The sequence below is a fragment of the Pinus tabuliformis genome, chromosome Q (genome assembly GCF_031772625.1).
Source record: "Pinus tabuliformis cultivar Carrire ecotype Pingquan chromosome Q, CPIR1, whole genome shotgun sequence".
In the NCBI taxonomy this organism is placed as follows: Eukaryota; Viridiplantae; Streptophyta; class Pinopsida; order Pinales; family Pinaceae; genus Pinus; species Pinus tabuliformis.
The window spans coordinates 930,254,470-930,275,615 of NC_142296.1; the positions used below are offsets into that span (position 1 = coordinate 930,254,470).

Sequence of the window (21,146 nt, forward strand, 5' to 3'; positions counted from 1 at the left end):
CAATTTAGAATATTTAAGAATGGAAGGACAAGAATGAAGTCCAATTCTGTCTAATTCTGAAATATTCCCAAAATCTACCATTTAAATAAATTCAAAACTAGAAATCCAACTGGATTGGTGTTGGCAGGGCATAGGCTATGGCTTTCTATTCTTTGCACTCTATGAAATGAAAGAAACTGTTTTGCTTCTATTCTACCAGCATAAATTTTCTTAAAAGCGAACACATACCAGCAATATCCTTCAAAACACAGTAATGCCCCCAATTCACTTGAAATAGAAACTTCTTGGAAACAGAAGTTCTTGTGGATCCATGGTCAGCCAAGCAAACTATGTGTTCACAACCCAATTTCCCAGTTGCAGGGTACATAATGGATACTGCACATCTAGTCTCATGTGCAGCAGGTGTGTAACATAACAGGGGATGGAAACTACACCCCGCTTCTACAATTACTGCTCCGAAGATGAATCACTTATCCAGCCTCATCTCCTCAGAGAAAATAAAGAACAACCAATTTAAATAAAAACACACATTAATACAGTACCTGTAAGCCACCCAAAAGGAGGACCACAAAGAATACAGGCATATTCTCCAGACAGTTCTGATGTCCTCGCTGTAACCAAACAATCAATAATTGGTCAAACATAAAAATACACAGTTAATATTAACATTATCCAGCCCTAATTTTGTCCAGAAAACTGACGAGAAAAAATAGGAGAGAGATATAGAGTAAACAACTTGGATGAGAACAACTTATCAGATTTGGCAACAAAAGAGCTGAATATTAAAGCCCAAAACAAACCTGAACACAGTTGAACATGTTTGCATCCTTGTTCTCACTTTCAATGGCGTACAATTTCGGGTAAGGGACATTATATCTGCACAAACCAAAAAGGGAAAAAAAAAAAAACACATTGTGGGCCAATTCTTTGACTAGTTTCATAAAAATTAAATAATCTACTGGGTGAACGACTCCAAATCGTTGTTTAGGCCTACGATGGAGTAATGATTGGCTAGGGATCACTACACCTGCAGTTAAGTTGTTTATAGGCCAGAAGGGTATCTTTATATTCATTGCAGATTTCGAAATATTTCAAAATCTGATCTTCTTCTTAATTATCAAATTATCAAATTCTAAGAAGATTTTGATTCTAATTCAATTTCTCAGATATTGGTAGATTCTACCAATATTTCAAGAATTTGTATATGGATTGATACTGTAAAATATATACATGCGATGCACATGTTTGTCCTTAACACATATTTTTCAAACCATACTAATCTAAAAATATTTCATCCTTCAAAATATTCACATCTCAGATTTATATATTTCTTCAAAATAAAAAGAACCTAAATGCCAAGCAATTGCAACATAATTAGTCATACCGTTTTCTAGCCTTTCCGACCTGAATGGCCATCCAGACATTGAGCACTGAATATGCCACAATAGCCAAGACTACCCACCCAAAGGCAGGAGGTAAATCAACCGCCATCCCTGTAGCTTCTTTTTTTTTCAGAAGAAAAAACCAGGATAGATTTATATTAAGAAAAATATAAAATCTTTTGTACATGAACCTGAAAGATGTACGAAGAAACCCCCCAAATATGCTGAGGATCAATAGGCAGATAGTTCACAAAAACCTGTGACTGAAAACATAGAAAAACATAAGACTGATGAAAGAGCTTTATGAAATAACCCCCAAAACCTACCAAACCTATCACGCACTTTCAGGGTAGCATAAATAGTCAACACCCAATGCAAATCCAAACAAACCCCCCAAAAAATTCAGATGAGGCATTCCTTTTTACTTCTGCCATGGCATTACAGAGCATGAGAGCTCTGAAATAACGAGATTAAACTATATTGAAAACCGAGAGTTTACCGAATTCAGAAAATCGGGGATTCTTCGTGTAGCTGCGCTTGTTGTGTGATAGCCAAATTTCAGAAACCAAAGAAGGATCTCACCCAATACACTGTCTTATACTTCTATATATATATATGGATGCAGCTACTTTTCCGGCTTGATTTAGTCAGAGATTTGTCAGTGCCTTTGTCCCCAAGACAAGAAATTTGTGGTAGAGTTTGATTGACTAAGGTTTTTGTATTTTAATCAGCTTTGGAAGAATCGATTCATTTCAAATGACACCAATGGTCTCGTTAATGGAATCCATTATTTTCAGATGAGGACACTAGTGTCAAAAATTAAATTTTATTTTTGTGTCCGCTTCCCGCTAATATATTGTAATCGTCTGAAAAGTAACTAAATTTGACTTTTGTATTATTCGTTTTAATCTGTGTAATGTATGTAAATCCTTTTATTAATTTAAATTATACAATTTCAAAAATAAAGTAAAATATAATTTGGATATTATCAAAATAATGAGTATTTAAAAAAAAAAAATTTAAATGAAAAATCATCTCATATTAATTGGAGTTGTTTTTAGTGTGATTTTTTGGATTTTCTCGGGTGTGGAATTTGACAAAAAAAAATTGAGGTGAAATCTTGATTTGTGTTATTTAAACTAGTTTTTTGACTGTATATATGGATTTTGCACCCTAAAAACCCTAGGACACTTGGATTGTGCATGGTTTACCCATCAAACTTGTGATTTCAATAAATTCCTGCCTGATTTTAGAGAAATAAAACGGAAAAGCTTCCAAAAAGTCTCACTAAAGACAACTTGATATTAATTTGTCATATAATATTATTTGTCTAATTAAGTTAATTGGTATATTTATTTTCGAATAAAATTTTCATAATTTTAATTTATTTATCAAAAATTACTACCTAAATGATAGAGAATTTTTTTTTTTTATTTTAATAATATGAAAGTTATTTTTTATAATTATAAAATTAAAATAAAATTTATAATATAATTATTTTATATTGTTTTTTTTAATAATGTGAATGTTACTGTAAAATAAGTATTATTTTGATATCCATTACCATTGAAATTTATCAATATAATTTATAGAACTATGTTAGTGGCAATGATTATAACACTTCAATAATATATTGAAGTCCCATATAACTTGTCTTGTCAAACGTGCTTGATGCATAGGAATCCACGTGGCACTAAAAATTCTCGGTCGAATAGCTTCCCAATGAGTCGGTTATAATATAATTTATAGAACTATGTTAGTGGCCATGATTATAACACTTTAATAATATATTGAAGTCCCATGTAACTTGTCTTGTCAAACGTGCTTCCCAATGAGTCGGTTAATGGGACAACTAATTTTCTTTAACTCGGAAATTTAAGCCAATAAACGTGTCTTACTTGTTGTTGAAGTCATCTCATGTGCCTGCCCACATTAGGTTTTTGTTGACGTCGTCCCATGCGTATGGGCCACCCTTCAATTGTTGAGTACACATTCCAAGTCTCTAGTCCATATGCCCAACTTCTAGACCCTCCTTTAGTTTACGGAGATTGATTGATAATGCTCTATATCTTTAGGAGTAACACATCTTGAGCAACCATCATGTCCCCTACCATATCATATCAATTATCAACAATTTCTACACACATTATCATAACTTAATGAATTTTGCTAAAACTAATCAATTTGATTAGTTTATAGGGTTTGTTACTTCAAATCGACCGTCTCAATTGGCATTGGTTGGCTTATACCAATTAGTTTGATTGGTTTATAAGGGTTGTTGGTTTAAATAAGGATTTAAATAAAAAATTGTTAGTTTCATACTTACTAGTTAGGTTTATGATGAAATTAGTTCATTTGATATGAAACAAGCTTTAGATACCTAAATCAACCAATTTCATATGGTAGTAATTGTGTTTCATATTAATTTATACACCAACACATGGAATGACAAAAAACCACTCTTTGAATTTTAAAAAATAACAAAGAAAACCTTAGTAATCAATGATAATATTAAATAAAGAAAATTTGATATTCTCCTTTAGAGCCCCAAGGGTTAGCGCAATTGGTCGAGTTCTTGTTGTTAAAGCACCTTGCTAATAGGAGGTCACAGGGTCAATTGTCCTCGACGCTCTTCGAGTTAGGCCTTGATAATGAGCCAACAAGATGTGATCCTTTGAGGTGGATCTGCCTGGATAGTTTCCATGGACGTAGTCTCCACTGATCTCTAGTGTCCATGAACCACACATTAAAAAAATAAAAAATTGACATTGGTTTCCGTGGACGTAGTCTCCACTAATCTCTAGTGTCCATGAACCACACATTAAAAAAATAAAAAACTGACATTCTCCTTTATCTTTCCTTTTCTATCCATTTATTTATTTTTTTCACATTACCATGAATTATTTCAAGATGTTTTAGAGTGGTTCCAACTTCACCACACTTCTTCATACAAAGAAAGTAGAATTTTTAGATCCTACTTAAAATTTAGTGAACTTAAAAAATCTCAAGAATTTAGGAATTCAAGATTACAACATTTTCACTAGATTCTATGATGTATGATGGAATGGAATGAGCATTTAATGATGAGGACCAATCCCTCTATGTACTTTGATGTTCCTGGTGCTAATTATTGAACTCCAATGTCTAGTAAAAATGTACCCTTTAGTCAAGCACAATCATTGATTAGGTATGTTAAGTTTTATCTACCTTATTTTAGTGCTTGGATTAGGGAGTTTCATCAAAATTGAATGGTGTTGATAATGTCCCTAGACAATTGAGATTCAAGGTAGAGGCAAAAGCTATAGCCTACATGAGAGGGTAGAGGGTGATACTAATGACAAGGATCCTAACATAGGCATTGAGCCTTTAATAGTATATAGCTATTTGTTGTAGAATGATGCTTTTTGGACTCTAGAGGCCATTTAAATCCTCTTTGTTTATATATTTTGGTCTAGATATGGATTGCACTCGACAATATTTTGGTTATAAGCATACTTACTTGCCATATACATGAGAAAACCCTCTAATTTTTGTCTAATGGTTTGTATTTGCATGGATGTACTCTATAACCTATGTTATTCAGCAACATAGACACACTCCTCCTTCAATATCGAATCTATATACATGTTTCCTTATTTATAGGTATATTCATCTTCAACTAGTGTACATAATTGTTTTCTCATGAATTTTTCATTCTTAAATTGGGAGGAAAAATGAGATGTTTTCATACTAAAGTGGGAGAAGCTAATACAAAACACAAAGGTGCACCAACAAATCACTTATAACACTTCTTTGCAAGAACACTCTCTATTAATTAGTTGCACACTTTTAGCCCTCAAGCTACATGCATTTCGTTATTTACTATTTCTCCCATCCTTCAGTGTGCATGCATCTTAGATTATTATTTTATGTTTGGTAGTTAGTTTTTTATGGACCCATTGTAAAATCATAAGAAGGCCTTGCAGTCGTGTAAAGAAAAAATTATTTTCTAATTTCTTTTATGGTTTGTCTAATATTCTCTAGCAACCTGGTTTTATTCATGGTTCTATCAAATAAAGTTCTTTGAGCCTCATCAAATATAAAGAAAGGAAGAAGGAACATAGTCATTATCATCAACTACATCCATTTTACAAGTACATTGGGTAAAAAAATCAAGGACATAATGGCAACAAAACCTAATTACAAATAATATCATTCATGAAGTACAAAAGAATATGAATATGTCTAATAAATTTGTGTTGGAAAATGGTTGTAGTTAATAATCATGACTATGTTCCTTATTCCTTTCTTGATAGATATGATGCTCAAAGAGCTTGATCTAATACAAGTATATTGGGTGAAGGAATCAAGGACATAAAGGCAACAAAACTAAGTGATTCATAATTTTGTTTATGTTCCAATACATACTTTTAATTGTTATTATTGGAAACATGACTATTATGAACTTCATTTTGGTTCCATGTTAACATGCACTTCCTAATGCTATTATAGTTATATAGTAATTTGTTGTTACATGGTATTGTAAGTCTTATAAAGGCAATTTAGTATTAAATTGTGAAAGGATGATTGTTGTTGTTGTTTGATCATAGTGATATGCATTTTAAAACACACCCAAAAGTACAGTGTGACAAAAAATTAATGATTCGCTTTGATAATGGAATTTAAAGATTTAATTGCAATAAAGATAATACTAAGATGTAGTTTGTATTTAGTCAATTGAATTTATTTAGGTGCTTGGGAGGAATGATTGGGATCCCCTCATCTAGGTTCAGTTCTGACTAGTGACAAGTGACATAATAAGCTTTGGTGTAATGACTTTGAGCCTTATTGTTGAAAATGAAAGTCTAGACCCTAAAAGAGAAAGAAGTTACTTACCAATAAATACATAGTTAATTCCCCACCAAAAGAGATATCAAACTTAAAAAGTGTTTAGAGATTTATTACCATAAACTGGCGTTGAAACTCAATAGTAAATACTTAATAAATTCCCTACCAAAAAATATATCAAACTTAAAAAGTGTTTAGGGATTTATTGCTAATAGATAAATTGAAGCTAAAACACTTAATGGTCACTCAATAGTAAATTCTCCACCAAAAGATACATCAAACTTAAAAAGTGTTTGGGGATTTATTGCCAACAGATAAGTTGGCTCTGAAACACTTGATGGTAACTCACAAGTAAATACATAAAAGCTAAAATGTTCGATGACTTGGTCAAAACGGTTCCCACTTGAAAGATAACACCAAAGCTCAAATTCAAAACACAAAGCAAGGAGAAGATACATTGCACCATTACTCTCATGAAGGGAAAAAAAATGCAGTTACCCTTTTGTAAGCGTAAAGTGAACGACATTGTTATTCTCACATAAGAAAACTATTTTATTTGAACTCACACCTATGTGCTAGAAATAGTCTATTCAGATGTTTAATTTAGGTTTTTAATGTAGAATTTCAAATTTATGTTTTCACGGGTGCATTTTTCCCATTTTAATAATTTCTATAGTTAATAAATAATTATTTCTAATCATAACTAACTATAATATTGAAAAATAAATAATAATAATAATTAAATTTCAAATCACAACTTAATTAAATATTAAATTTATTTATAAAAAAATTTGTCTATAAATTTTATTATTGTTTATAATTTTGTATTGCTATTTTATTGTAAACTAATAGAATTCATTATTTTTATATATTTAAATTTTTTTATTTTAAGGTAGTGTATAAATAATTTAAGTGGAACTGGGGAGTTGAGGGAGCAGAAGGATTGAAATTATAATCATCTCGACTTTCTAGTTTGTGTTTCCTTTTTCCCGTGTGGTTGGCGTTTCTGTTTCTACTATGTTGTCGGATTTGTGTTTGTGGGACTTTCTCTGTGGTGTGTGGGGTTTGGTGGCCTGCTATGCTTGCTCATGGTTCACTACGACCTTTTTCATCAGGGTTCTTTTCCTGTCATTGTTTGGCATTGTTGTTGCTCGGGTTCTTGTCTAGTTGTGTTGTCATTGCTTGTCACGGTCGTTGTTGGTGCCTCCTTCGCTCGACATCCATGTTTCTTTGCGGGAGTTTGTCGTTGTCATTTTGTAGGGTATGGATGCTCTGTTTTGTTCATCCTTGTTGTCTGGTTTTTTCAGGCTTATTGTTATGGGCTTCTTGGGTGGCTGACCCAATCTCTTGGCTATATTACGCAGCCATTGTGTATGGTCGTGTATTCGCAGGGCAATTTTTGTTCTCTGTTATTGGGATTTTTGACTCTGCCTTTGTTTTTACAATGTTCTTTGTCTGTGGCTTTTTTGGGGTTTTTCGAGCGGCTTGTGTGCCTTTATTTCTTATATTTCTCGATTTTTTGGCCTAGGGTTTGATGCTGCTAGGGTTTTCCTTTTTGTTTGAATGTTATGAATTTTTCCATGGCTCCTTGCTTGGAGAATGCTCTCTGGAATGCACTCGTGGATATGCAAAATGTAATTTTTTTCTTCTCTATTGAGTAAAATTACGTGTTGTTTTAAAAAAAAAAACCATTTTTATACATTTTCCATTAACATTATAACTAATTAAAAAAACAAATATATATATATATATATAGAGAGAGAGAGAGAGAGAGAGAGATATAGATATATATATGATGATGATGATGATGATGATGATGATGATGATGATGTGCACTGAGACCAATGAGGTCTATGAGACTTTAAGAAAAGAGATTAATTGAGACTTTTTAATATTTTATTTCTATGGTCAAATAAAAGGGAAGGAAGCATTCCAACATTACTATAGTTTTCCTGACTGAGCAAGTCAAGAAGGTTGGTAGTGTGGCAGATGTTTTGGAAATGAGAACGGATGTGAGTAAGAGCCGAGCAATCTAAGAGAAAGTTATTTTCATCTTCAATTCTCTTAGTATCACACAATTGACAGATTCTTTCTTCCCAAGGTGTTTTGGGAATAGACCAACACTCAGTTTCACTTCGAAGCTCATGGGAGTTAGTTCTTATCTTTGTAATGTTCATTTTCTTCTTAGCATGATTAAGATAGAGAGATAATTATGGTTAGTGAGAGTGGGGTTGATCACCTCCTTATAATACCTTAGCTTCATTTTCCCCTTTAGCTCCTTATCATCCCATAATTTGTCCTTAAATTTGGAAGTAATAATATTTTTAACATTATCTGTATTCTCCAAGATGATCTCCTCCTTTAACCGAAGCCATGACTAGGCACCCTTGTCCCAACACTGCTTGAGCCAAAGGCAAGGGTTTTGGATAGACTTAGAAGTAATTTTGGGGAACCTCTTGGTTTCCATGTTGTAGAGCTTCTTCTTATACATCAAATAGTGAAACATAGCCATGTTGTTAATGGGGGAAAGACTAGATTCAATAAAGAGGATAGGATAGGGAGTATTACCTTTAATCTTGAGGTTGTAGGTTATAAATTGCTTTTTGTTCAGTTCAATCTTCCTCCATGATTATATAGATATACTACAACCCCAAACCTCACATACATATAAAATAACAAGGGTGACAACAGTCTCAAAGAGGATTTTTTTTACTCCAAACCCAAAGAGTAGTCATCTTGCAATTGATTTCAAGCTCATAATAAGCTTTCCAACCACCAATTCCAGTTGAGTCGATGATGAATGTCAATACCTAAATATTTGTATGAAGAAGCCTTCTCCAAGTAATTGTTATCATAGATGAAATTGTCATGGTTGATATTTTTGGATTTAATTATCATGACTTTAGTCTGGTCAATGTTAATAATCATACCCATCTTAGAGTAGTAATCATGGAGGATTTTAAGCTGCTTATCGAGATCCTCGTGGATTCTAGCTAAAAGAACAATATCATCACCATAAAGGAGAAGAGTAATGATCATACCAACAAGCTTGATGCCAGTGCATTTGGCAGCTTCCAAATAGACTTCTAGCGTATGAATGTAAATGCAAAAAATGGTAGGGGATAAGGGACACCCTTTCTTAACGTCGATGTTGCATTTAATCTCTTTAGACCAACCCTGAGTGGTTTTAAGCTTGGCGACAAACATTCTTGTATAGTCAAATCACAATAAACCTCAACTCAAGAGGAACCATTATCTCTTCAATCTTTTACCATAACTTATCTCAAGGAACTGTGTTGAAAGCTTTTCTAAAGTCAACAAAACAACAAAAGGGATGAGTTTTACTATTGCGACATTGCTCGGCAATGATCCTACGAGTGATAAGATGGTCAATAGTTGAGTGATGTCTTCTAAAACCAGCTTGCCCTTTAGCTCTTTTACCATGGATTTCAAGCCATACACTAATCTTCTTTTCCAAAATGATCCCATATAGTTTGGCTAAGATGTGGCTAATCATAATGGTCCTATAATTAGAGGGAAATTTTTTATCCTCACTTTTAAGGATAGACACAATCAAGCTTTGTGTCCAAGGATAGGGAAGCTGTGTTTTATTTCTAAATTGAGAAGCTTGTGAATATTAGGAATGAGGATAAACCTTCCCATTTTGAAAAATTATGCTTGGTAGCCTTCAATATCCCTGAATTTCCCCTTGGCGAGTTTCTTAATCTTGAACTTCACACCTTCCAGAGAGAAAATATCCTCCTTTATAGGAGTTTTTATGATGCTTCGTATGGTGTCCGAAGAGTCATAAAGATGCTTAAGATAAGTATCTCAATTCTTCAAGGGGACCAAATTATTTTCTTTTGTTTTATGAATAAGTATACTCCTCCAAAAATTTCTAGGCTCTACTTTAGAAAGGTGGAGAAGAGGCTCTTGCCTCTTGTTAATATACGACATTTTCTTCCTTTTGATAGAAGCTTTGTACCTACTTATTTTTTCAATATTTTTAGTTTCGTTAGGAGCATCTATGATTGCTTTTCTATCAATTTTACAATCATTGTCATACCAAGGGTTGAAAGTTCTATTATTCTTTTCATATGACACCTCATGTAGAGAATTTGTTAATGGTAGTAGAAAGAGTTGTAGTGAAATTGTGGTAGATGAGATCAATGTTGTTGTTATATGTTAAGAAACTTAAATCCCTCTTTAAATCTTGTAAGAAGAGATCCATTTTACTTTTGTCAAAACAAATGTGCCTTTGACTTTCACAATTCTTTTGCATGTGGTTGGTGTGCATGTCAAGATTTAGGGTTAGGGATAAGGGTTTATGGTTAGAATTGGGCTCGTGGTCATTTAGGATGTCAAAATTTACCATACAATTGAGAACATGGGTGTTAGATATTGTAATATCCCTTCCCTTAATAATACATAATAAATAATAATATAATAATATAATAATAAATAATAAATAATAAAAGTAATAAATAATACAAATAAATAATAATAATATAAATAATAAATAATAAATCACTTAATAATAAATAATAAAAATAATAAATCATAAATAATAAATGAATTTAAAAATATACAAGAAAATAAATAAAAATAATAAAAATAAAAATAGTAATAACTATACTAAAACTCTAAATCAGAATAAATAGAAATAAAACAAGAAAGCTAAAAAAATCAAAAGAAAAGTAAAGAAATAAAACAAGAAAGCTAAAAAATCAAAAGAAAGTTGCATGTAGACACATGGAGTGTGTGCATGTGGTTCCCCTTCCAATGTTGTTCTATTTAATAGATGGTGAGGAAGATGAGAGGCATTCTTGCATTCCATCTTTCTGAGATTCTATCTTTCATTCTCTTGGGAGAATGGTATACTAAGACCTAGGAGTCACTGGTAGTAGTATGTTGATTGAGGGCTCGGGGGTGGCCAGTTGTAGCAAGACATTGCACAATTCAGCCTACGGTTGGGTGGAGATTCGTCCCCAAAACCTTGTTGCGGTAAGCCTACTTCTACGATAGGTAAGCACTATTCTTAGTTGAAATTAATGTTAATTAGAAAAGTTAATTAGATATTTATTCTTTGACTGTTACAGATATTGTGTAATCCACAACACTACTGCCTAACCCATGAATGCAAGTTATCTCGCCAGAGGTAGGCCACTTATTAATTCCATTACAAATAATTAACTCTTTGGAACAACAAAGCTTGATAAGCTCGGTACCAAATAGGTTCTCGATTGTCTTCATAATTTCTTTTGAGTCTATTAGATAAGTCACAATCCTCATCTAGCCATAGGGGGTTAGGGTTAGAGTTATTGCTTAGAAGAGTAGCTTGGTTAGTAGCGGTTCTAGCATTGAAGTCCCCAAGAAAAAGGATATCACCTTCACTTCTAAGATTATGGATATCCTGTTTTAAAGTGTTGAAGGGGAAATTCTTATACAAGTTGTTTTTCTTAGAGGAGGTAGATTTGATAGGATCGAAATAACAAATTGTAGGAAAGATCCTATTTGTGTTAGAATCATAAATTTTGATCCACATATACTAATTAAGGGGGTTTATCTTATGAAGTCGAATGTTAGGGGAAATATTATCTTTTATATAACATGCTATACCACCAAAACCTCTACGAGAGGATTTCTTATTCCAGGTTGACCAGAGAATGAATCCATCCATGTGGGGGACACTAGATTCATCATGCTCCCAAGTTTCAACTAAGAAAATAAGATCAATATCACTCAGGATCCAACTTAACATAGGTCCTTTATGCCATGGAAAACCATGGCAATTCGAGAGGATGATCCATAGTGTTCCTAATTCCTATTTATTACTACTATTTTGGACTCTCTTTCTAATAAGAGCTTTTCTATTTCTAATGACTACCCATTTTCCTTCCTTTCTTGTCTCCTTTACCTTTTGAACCTCTTTTCTTAGTTCAACTTGGTCTTCTAGGAAAAGATCTTCATTTAGAAAGATTCTTAATCCTTTTAGGCTTGGAGATTTATTAAGTATATATAATTTATGGTTATTACAACTTACCTTAACACTTTTTGTTCAAATATTTTTCCCACCCTTTTTTCTTTTGTTAGATAAGTTGTTTGAATTTATGAGTTAGTTTTTAGTTGTTCTTTTACTATTTCCAATGTGTCCTCATCATTTTTTTTCTATGCCAAGGCTCTCTTGTGACGCTCATGGTCTAGTTCAATTAGCTTATTCATTTTCTGTTTGATATCAAATTTATTCTCCATACTGCTTGGCACTGAATTATATATAGATATATATTTTTCAATTAAAAACACACAAATATATGTGTAAACCTGATTGGTTTATTAAGTAGGAAAAACTTTATCAAGAAAAATATATTAAATTTTTTGAAAATTCATAAATTAAACCTTAAAGAAATAAAGTTTTAAATAATGTTTAGAATTCAAAAAAAATAATACAACTAATTTAATGAGTAAGTAAATATTGAGATTAAATAATTAAATTTATATATATATTAAAGTCAAATTGTATTTATAGTTGACATCAAATTCAATAACTAGTTTGAATGAGTTTTGCGTTAAAATTGGTAAAACTTTCTTGAGTTGAGTTAATTATCTCAATTTTAATTGAGGTCATTATTTGACGTGGTTAGGAGGAAATAATAGAAACTTCCTAACCGAAGTTTAATTTCTGCAAGTGGTATAATGAATGTTGACATGTTGACCGTTTATGTATGTTATTCCTACAAAATATATAATATAATATTATATATGCAAATAACATTTATCTTTAATAGAAATATTACTATATAAGGTATAAGATCATGAAAATGAAAATGAAAATATGGAGAAGCAACAAATTTAAACCTCCTAAACCTTGGTGTGAAACGGTGAGTGCAATTGAAAGCGGAAAAACGACTAGCATGTATATATATATACATATTAGATCATCTATAGATTCAAGCCATTTTGACGTTTCCTTTTCAATTTACTCTATCGTGCCTTATTTTAGCTACTTTTATTTTTCTTGGTAAGTTTGTTGCAACAATCTTGATTTAATATATGTTGGTATGGTTAATTTAAATCTCAGCCTAGAATGTTGAGTTTGGATTAATTCTGTTTTGGTGTAGCCTTGTGAAGAAAAAAAATGAATGGAGGTGAGAATGTATAAAAAGGGTGGAGCATGACGATGTTGTTTAGACCCTCCTTAGTCGATCAAAGAATCACCACTCCAACTGTAACTTCAACAAATCGTTATGCTACTGCAATTCTACCACGAGGTATGTATGTATTTCAATCTCAAATCCTGCCTCTATATTATTCATTTAATATGCCTATTTGTGTTTTTGGTTTTTTCAGGTAAGGTGGTATTTTAAATAATCTGTCTCTATATTATTCCTTTAATGTGGCTATTTGTGTTTTTGGTATTTTTAAGTTAGGTGGTATTTTAAATAACATTAGTTTTGGTGTAACAATTGAATGATGAATCTCAAATCTCTTTAGTAACCTCCGTGGTCTATGCTAGTATGGCAAGGAGATAAGGAACTATTTGTCTCTCAGGGAAAGTATTCTGACGAGATACTGAATAATTTCCACATGGAGAGCAACAAACCCACAGAGACTCCTCTAGCTGGTAATTAGAGGAAGGAGGATGCTACTTTAGGTGAAGTAGTGGAGGCTACTATTTATAGACAGCTTGTGGGTTCACTTATGTATTTGGTGAACACACGACCAAGCATGTGTTATGCAATAAACCAACTTAGTCAAGCTATGGTTAAGCCAACCAAAATTTATTGGAAGGCAGCCAAACATGCGTTAAGATACCTCAGAGTCTCCACTCAGTTTCGTCTTTGGTACAGACGGATAGAGGGAGTGAAGCTTCAAGGCTTCACAAATGCAGATTGGGCAAGGAGTCCATCCGACGGGAAGAGCACATCAGGGGGAATCTTTAGTATTGGGTTAGCAACAGTTTCTTGGTACAATAGGAAGCAGAGATCAGTTGCACTCAGTTCAACATAAGCAGAGTACATACCTACTTGTCAAGCATCTTGTGAGGCTATCTCGATGAGGAAGATTCTTGTTGGTTTTTTTAGTCAGCAGATGGATCCAACAGTGATTTACTATGACAATCAGAGTTGTATCAAACACTCTGATAATCTAGTTTTTCATGATTGGTCCAAGCATATTGGCATCCGGTATCACCATCTTCAAGATTATGTACAAAGGAGAATCATATTGTTGGAGTATATTCCTACAGAGGAGCAGAATGCATATATTTTGACAAAGGCATTGTCAAGATGAAAAATCGAGTTTCACAGAGGCATGATCAGGGTAGCAAATAATTCATTCTCTTGTTGAGAGGGAGTGTTAAAATAGCAATAAGAAAATCCTAATTTAATTTGTCCTTGAATTAAATTAGGAATTAAATTGTAATTCTATTCTCATAGCAGCTTGTAGCAGTTAACTAAGTTAAGTTGACTTAGTTGGCTTAATAAATTCGAGTTGGAAGTCTATCTAGAGTCATGTAAAGTGATTCCTAAATTTTAGGGGCCCAGGTTGAGTTCTTATTGAGTTTTAATTATTTAATTCAGTTTAACTGAATTCAATTCAGTTAAACTAGTTCTGATTGTTGGAGGAACTAGTGAGAGTTAGTGAATTAAATTAGATTTAATTCACATGCAGTGATCAAGCAGATAACTGATAATTCACTCAAAAATAACTCATGCATGTCAGTTCAGAGAAAGACCAGTTGAGATTAGAGTTCAAGGATAGTGTATTATCAGTTGTATAATTTTCCGAGTTGTACAGATGGTGCATGCAATTAGTAGAAGGCCTATGATGGATTGTGCAGTTGTGGTGAGGGATTTTCCCAATTAAATATGGGCTAATTCCCTTAGGGATTGTGCAAGGAAGTAGGGGCTTGGCAAGCAGCAGATTTGGATAAGTGTTGGCTTGAGCTGGTTTATGAAGCAGTTAGATAGGTTGTAATTGTGCAAAGATTGTTTGGGTTGAACAAGCATTGCATTTTCTTCTCAGATCTTCTGGTTAATGTAATATAGATAGTCGGGGTTTTAAGCAGTTGTTTTCCCCATAAAAATATTGTGTTATGTGTGATTGAAATTCTTCCTTTTCTGCTTCATGATTTCATCGATCAAATTTTAGTTTTGCTGATAAGTAGAGTAGATTCATGTCTTTCGTTTTAGCATATCACATAAACAGTTTGAATCTGCACAAAAATATAAATTGTATGCCCCCTCCCTCTCTCCCTCATATCTCTCTCTCTCCCCTCCATCTCTCCTTCTTTCTCTCTCTATCTCACCCTTCCAAACACATGCACTCTCTCTCTCTCTCTCTCTCTCTCTCTCTCTCTCTCTCTCCCCCTCTCGTTGTCTCTCTCTTCTTCCTTCTCTACCCTTCCATCTACTGTCATTCTGTATTTTTGAGGTTGAGGGAGTAAACACATAAGACAACATCAAAACCACTTTGGAAGCTGGGATCTAGCCCTGCCATATTCAGAGAGGGATATCTCCATAAAATTTAGCCTTGTTTTATGTGAAATTTAGGCTAGTTATGAATGTTATTGTTTGTATTAATTTGATTGGTTTGGTTGATTTGAGTGTTATACTTCCATTGGGATATGGAGTCTATAGATTAAAATTGATTTTGCATCAACTTTTAGAGGAGCACTCACAGGGCAAGCTAGGTTGCACTATTTGGATCCTTTCAGAAATTAAATGAATGGTGGAATAGCAGAAGTGTAAGGTTCAGTTAAAATCCAGGAGCAATTAAGAATTCCCATATTTGACTTCAGTGGAAAACATTAAAATTATCAACAACCAAAATAGGGTGCTCTAAATAACAAATCCTATTTATCACAGTTTCTCTTGAATAATTCAGATTTTTTTAGAAATATGGAGAGAGAAAAATAATGTTTAAACAAATAAACAGTAGGAACACATCACCATTTGGTACACTAAATGGATCCTGTGAAAGGTCCATGTATTATTGATGCTCCAGCACTTTGAAAAATACAATATGAAGAAGAAATTACAATAGGAAATCAACCCTTAATACTTCAAATAGTGAAGTATTTATATTGAAAATTACAAAAATCCTTCGCAAAATCACTGCCAAACCGACAATGTATTATTAGCCTAATTACAAACAATATGATCTAATCCTGGCAGACAAATAGGCCACGTAGGCAGCTGAAAGGAAAGGTGGCCCTGTTTTGATGGTTTCGGTTGCTGAGTCAACCCAAAACTGTGTTGTGTTGTTGAACTGACCGTCGTGCTGGCTGTTGCGCTAGAAATTGTTTTATTGTTTCTGAATTATCCTTCAATCTAGTAAATCAACCAATTCTTCCCATCTCTTTTCATCTGGTATTGTCAATTTTGTTACCCTACGGTAAATTTCATCTACCTCTGTGTATTTAGCAAAAGTTGGCTTCACAGTAAAAATGTGTTTTACCTCATTCTGTACATAGAAATCATTTGACATGGTTTCCAAAAACGCCTTTGTTGTCATACTACCCTTAATCCCACTGAACTTGATGCTGCTTCTAGCCATTTCTTTCATCTTCAGGATATAGTCTTCCTGAGTGATCAATTTGTCATTTATCACATAAATGCAGAGCAGTCCTTTCTGGATCAATGCTTCAATTCTATTAGTGAACCTATTTACTTACAGCTCCAAGGTTTCACATCTTTCTTCCAACTGATCAATGAGATTTCTCTTTGTCAAGAATTTCTTGACTTCCAAAATAGTAGTAGTCCTGTCACTGATCCCTACTTCTTCAAGCTCATACTTGGACTTAGAGTTCAAGAACTTGATTATGTTAGAGGCTTCTGTGGCTTCTCTCTTCCCTGCACAATAGTTTCTGCAGCCTTTTCTATCAGCTCTTTCTTCTCAAATATGATTTGGATAGAAGGTCCAATATCATTCATAGAGTCTAGTATATTCATCCAAATAGTTTCCTTGGCTTGGGCCAAGGTTTGACCAATTGAAGTGTCTCTCTCTACCTTCTGCAACTTCTCCAACAGTCTCTAGGATTTCTTCATTTCAATAACCCGAGCAGCTTCAACTTTGGCCTTTTTCACTTCTAAAGATTTGATTTGGCCCTATAAAGTCTCAATCTCCTTTGAGTGGAGTGACATGTTCTCCAATGTCTTTGTTACTTGTTCAACACTCACAGTATGAGTGGAAGAAGTGGCTACAATGGTTGTCCCTATTGCTGGAAGTTGAGAAATGGGTATGGCGAACAATGGCCATCTTCTGACTTTCTTCTTTCTCCTTTATCATTTTCTCCATCTCTGCCTCCATCTGCCTAATCTGTATATTCTGCTCTATGATCAGCTTCATCATGTCTGCTTTCTGTGCTTCACTTTCTTCAATGTCCTTGGTTAATGGATCCTCTGTGGCTGGCAGCTTGAGCTGCTTTCTCAAGGCTACAATGTCCAGGTTCTTCTTTTTAATAATATCCTCAACAACATTAACATCTTTGGGATCATATCCTATCTTAACCACCAAGTCTTCCAAAGACTTGATCCTATTATCCTTTGCCAAGGAGGACACCTTCTCCATTTTCAACTGTGATTGAACATTTGCAAATTAAACCTACAATTTAGATAGTGACATAGCAGCGTTAGTCAAAGTGGAGGATATCATTTCACCATTTTGCTTGTGCATCTCCATTTGACCAATGGGATGTATGTCTTTTAGTGCTGAATTCAAAAGTAGTGCTTTTGTAGTCTGCTGCTAATTTTGGATGTGGAATTTGGGCCTCAAGAAAGGCCATCGAAATTTTTCTATGCTCCGTGTCAAATTCTGACAACAACCTACTTTGTGAGTTGGAAGTCTGCTTCCAAAATTGATTATAAGTACTATTTTTTAGAATATCATTTCTGAGCTTAATCTCCCTGTACCTATTGTTATCACAAAATCAAGCACTGGAAGGCTGCTGACCAGGTAAACTCTGTGTAACTATTTCAAACCAGACTTTTGACTAAGGCTTAGCCTCCTTAGCCTGAGAGGGCTCTCTCAAAAGGTTATTGATTTTGACTATTGATGAGATGGCTAACTCTTGCAAAGTAAATTTAACAAATATGTTGGCTGGACAGACATTACAAAGACTTCCATTGGGCTTATGGAGTTAATCATCCTTCAGTAAACTATAACATTACTCATTCATAGAAGTCAGGGCATGTAATGTTTAAATACTCAAAACACATCTCATAGAAACCTCAGCTTACAAATACACACAGGAAATCAGAGCAGCAAAGTGAATTCTGAGTGATTGTGTATCTATACAACTGTAAAAACATAAAGGATAAAACAAAACCACATATCTTGAGCATTTGAAACACTGAAAGAATCCTGAGAAGAAAAGCAGTCACTTGTATTACTGAAAATGAGTTTGTACACAAGCCAAAATAACACTCTGTTTTCCCAAATATCCAACCCTCATTACATAAAAGTTTCATCTATATATAGAAACATAACTTTAACTACTTTGAGCTTCCTCCTCCAGCATGAGGGGAGCTCGATGACTGCCACTAATTACCCCTATCCACTATTGAACTAACTCATTAAATACAATAAGTGCTAAACTGGAACTTTAAAGAGTCCTAATTTAACTATAACTCTAATTCTATCCTCCTCGTAGAATGATTCTTTCTTGTTCTTTGACACCTGTCTCCTTTTAGTTTGGCCGAGATGGTTGAGAAAAGGATTCAATGTCCCATACTAGCTTTGGATGCTGAATGCTTTGATGGTTCAGTGATGTTAGGAGAAAATCCCTGTTTTTCCGGTTCCAGTCTTCCACCTCTTATTCGAAAATGCAGCAGCATGTCTCCAGCTCTTTAATATCCCAAAAATGTAGAGCACTACCATGTTTCCAGATGTGTTGGAGGCTTTGTTGATGGACAGGTATGCAAGCCAAGTCTCCTCGTATGCAACTCCTTTCAAACCCTAATGACCGGTAATAAAGTGCCTTTATAATCAAAACTTTATCTTGAGCCAAAACATTTCACTTTTACCAAGGTACACCTGTCATCATTTGAATGGCCTGGTAGCTTCCTTTGATCTCTTACATGTCACTTAGGTGTTCCCTTTGAAAATTTCTGATTATCCCATCGAACTGTTTGCCTGTATTAAAAACAGCACCTACAGTAGTTTCGCAGTTTCGTAGCGCGCTACGAAACTGCGAAACTGTTTAAACAGTTTATCTTTTCCATGAGATTTTCAGTGCTCAGACCTTTAATTTTTTAAACCTTCTTTACATGTGGCGGAGATCTATATGTCCTCAAAATAATGAAACTAAGCAAAATTTTACAAAACTTAGAACAACACCTTTCTCAACATCAGTTAGCAGCTATTTGACCTAACTGTGTCTTTAAGTCTGCAACCTCCTTCCTCAAGGCTTTGTTTTCAGCTCTTAAATGCATGTTTATTTTTCTAATGGATTTAGCCTGTTTGAGAGCTGGAACAGTCCATGTGTAAACATCAGCTACTGAATCCACCTGGCTTACTAGGTTTTTACTTCCTCTCAAAACAGCTTTTCGATAATTTGCATACCTGACTGCAGACTCTCTGGTGGCACTCTTCACCTTGGCAATTACATTTTTTGCTGCCTCCAACTGGTTCTTTATAGCTATAATCTTACCTCCTTGGGAAATAATGACTGTTCTATTCTTGTCTTTTTGCTTAATTTTCTCTGCCTCCTTTGTTCTGGACAATTCCTCTGCTACCTCTGTTCTGGGCAATTTTTCAACTTCCTCTGCTCTAGGCAGTTTCTCAGCTTCCCTTACTTGTTTTCTTGTAACAGGTCTTCTTGGTTTGAAGATAAATTCATCACCTGGTTCATCAAACCTTAGTCTTTTTGAAGCTTTAGATTTCTTAGTGCTTTCTGGTGATGATTGAGTCAAATCAATGTGCATTGGTTCAATATGCACCGGTTCAACCTGCTCAAACTCAATGGCCTCAAGCAAATCACTCAAGCTGGCCTTAGATATCGGGCTTTCCTCAACAGCCAATGCTTTGCCTTTTTCTTTGCTTATTTGACTCCTTGTCCTAACTCTTGACACTGTTTCAGATCCACTTGGTCCAGGTACAGCTTTCTTGTGCTTAGCTTCTTCTTTTGATGATGGCTGAGGTTGCTCTTTAATGATCAGTGGCTTCACTGATTTTCTCAACTGTGACTTGGCCTTCTTTCTATCTTTTGCCTCCTTTCGAAGCTCAGCTATTGTGGGTTCTTCAACTGATTTTTCTTTTTCTCTAACCGGCTGTGGAGTAAGACCTGTTTTACTCTGAAAACCAGCCATGAAGATGAAGGAGTCCCAATCCCTACCTATTTTCTGAAGACCATCCAAAACCAACAATTTAACCAAACCATGGTGAAATAACGATGTTTCACAGTCATCCTTCCTTAATTGCACTTTGTCACACATTTTGCTTAGACTGCGAAACAAGTAAAAGGGAATATCTATGGATGCTTTACCAGTAAAATGTAACAGCAACTTGAAGTGATAGGAATAGACCTTATTGTATCTTCCCTCACAGGTTAAGTACTTCTGAATACAAGTGAGAAGAAGGGCATAGTGCTCTTTAACATAGTTTCTAGGCACTGCTTTTGTTAGGTCTTCATTCACATATGCCTCTTTTAAGAACTCTTTGCATGGATTCATATCGAACTTAAAGTTCTTAAACCATTCTTGCCCCCCTCTTGGAATCTCAGTTACAGCAGCAATTGACTCTGGAGACACTTGAACTTCTAACATAGCTATTTTAGAATTCAAACCCGTGAAGTTTAAAGCAAAATCCTTTGTTACCTGAGCATGGCCACCCTGCAGCTTCTTACAGAAATTCCAACAGCCGGCATCCTTGAAGGCTTTTTTCACGCCTTCATCTCTTAATGCGAGGTCCAAACCTTCAGGCTCTGTTCTCTGACAT

General features: G+C 34.2%; 2 protein-coding genes across 6 annotated transcripts in view; both read right to left on the minus strand.

The window, feature by feature from the left end:
• The window catches only part of LOC149222510 (uncharacterized), a 123,961-nt gene extending 121,983 nt beyond the window's left edge, over positions 1-1,978 (minus strand). Inside the window, exon 1 of the mRNA XM_089385479.1 lies at positions 1,882-1,978. The gene's annotated coding sequence lies outside the window, so the exon portion shown is untranslated. The remainder of the gene's footprint in view (positions 1-1,881) is intronic.
• The window catches only part of LOC149222513 (uncharacterized), a 70,457-nt gene that overhangs the window by 1,352 nt on the left and 47,959 nt on the right, over positions 1-21,146 (minus strand). For 2 of the 5 annotated variants that reach the window (XM_089385472.1, XM_089385471.1), the window contains exons 1-5: positions 1,882-1,991; positions 1,703-1,723; positions 1,385-1,503; positions 801-876; positions 543-611 (exon numbers count right to left, since the gene is read on the minus strand). The exons of 1 other annotated variant lie outside the window; for it this stretch is intronic. In XM_089385472.1, the coding sequence (XP_089241598.1) occupies positions 543-611; positions 801-876; positions 1,385-1,491 (252 nt within the window). In that variant the 5' untranslated portion in view covers positions 1,492-1,503; positions 1,703-1,723; positions 1,882-1,991. Of the gene's footprint in view, positions 1-542; positions 612-800; positions 877-1,384; positions 1,504-1,702; positions 1,724-1,881; positions 2,022-21,146 lie in introns of those variants that run through there. 2 more of the 5 variants (XM_089385473.1, XM_089385474.1) reach the window with 2 other exon arrangements.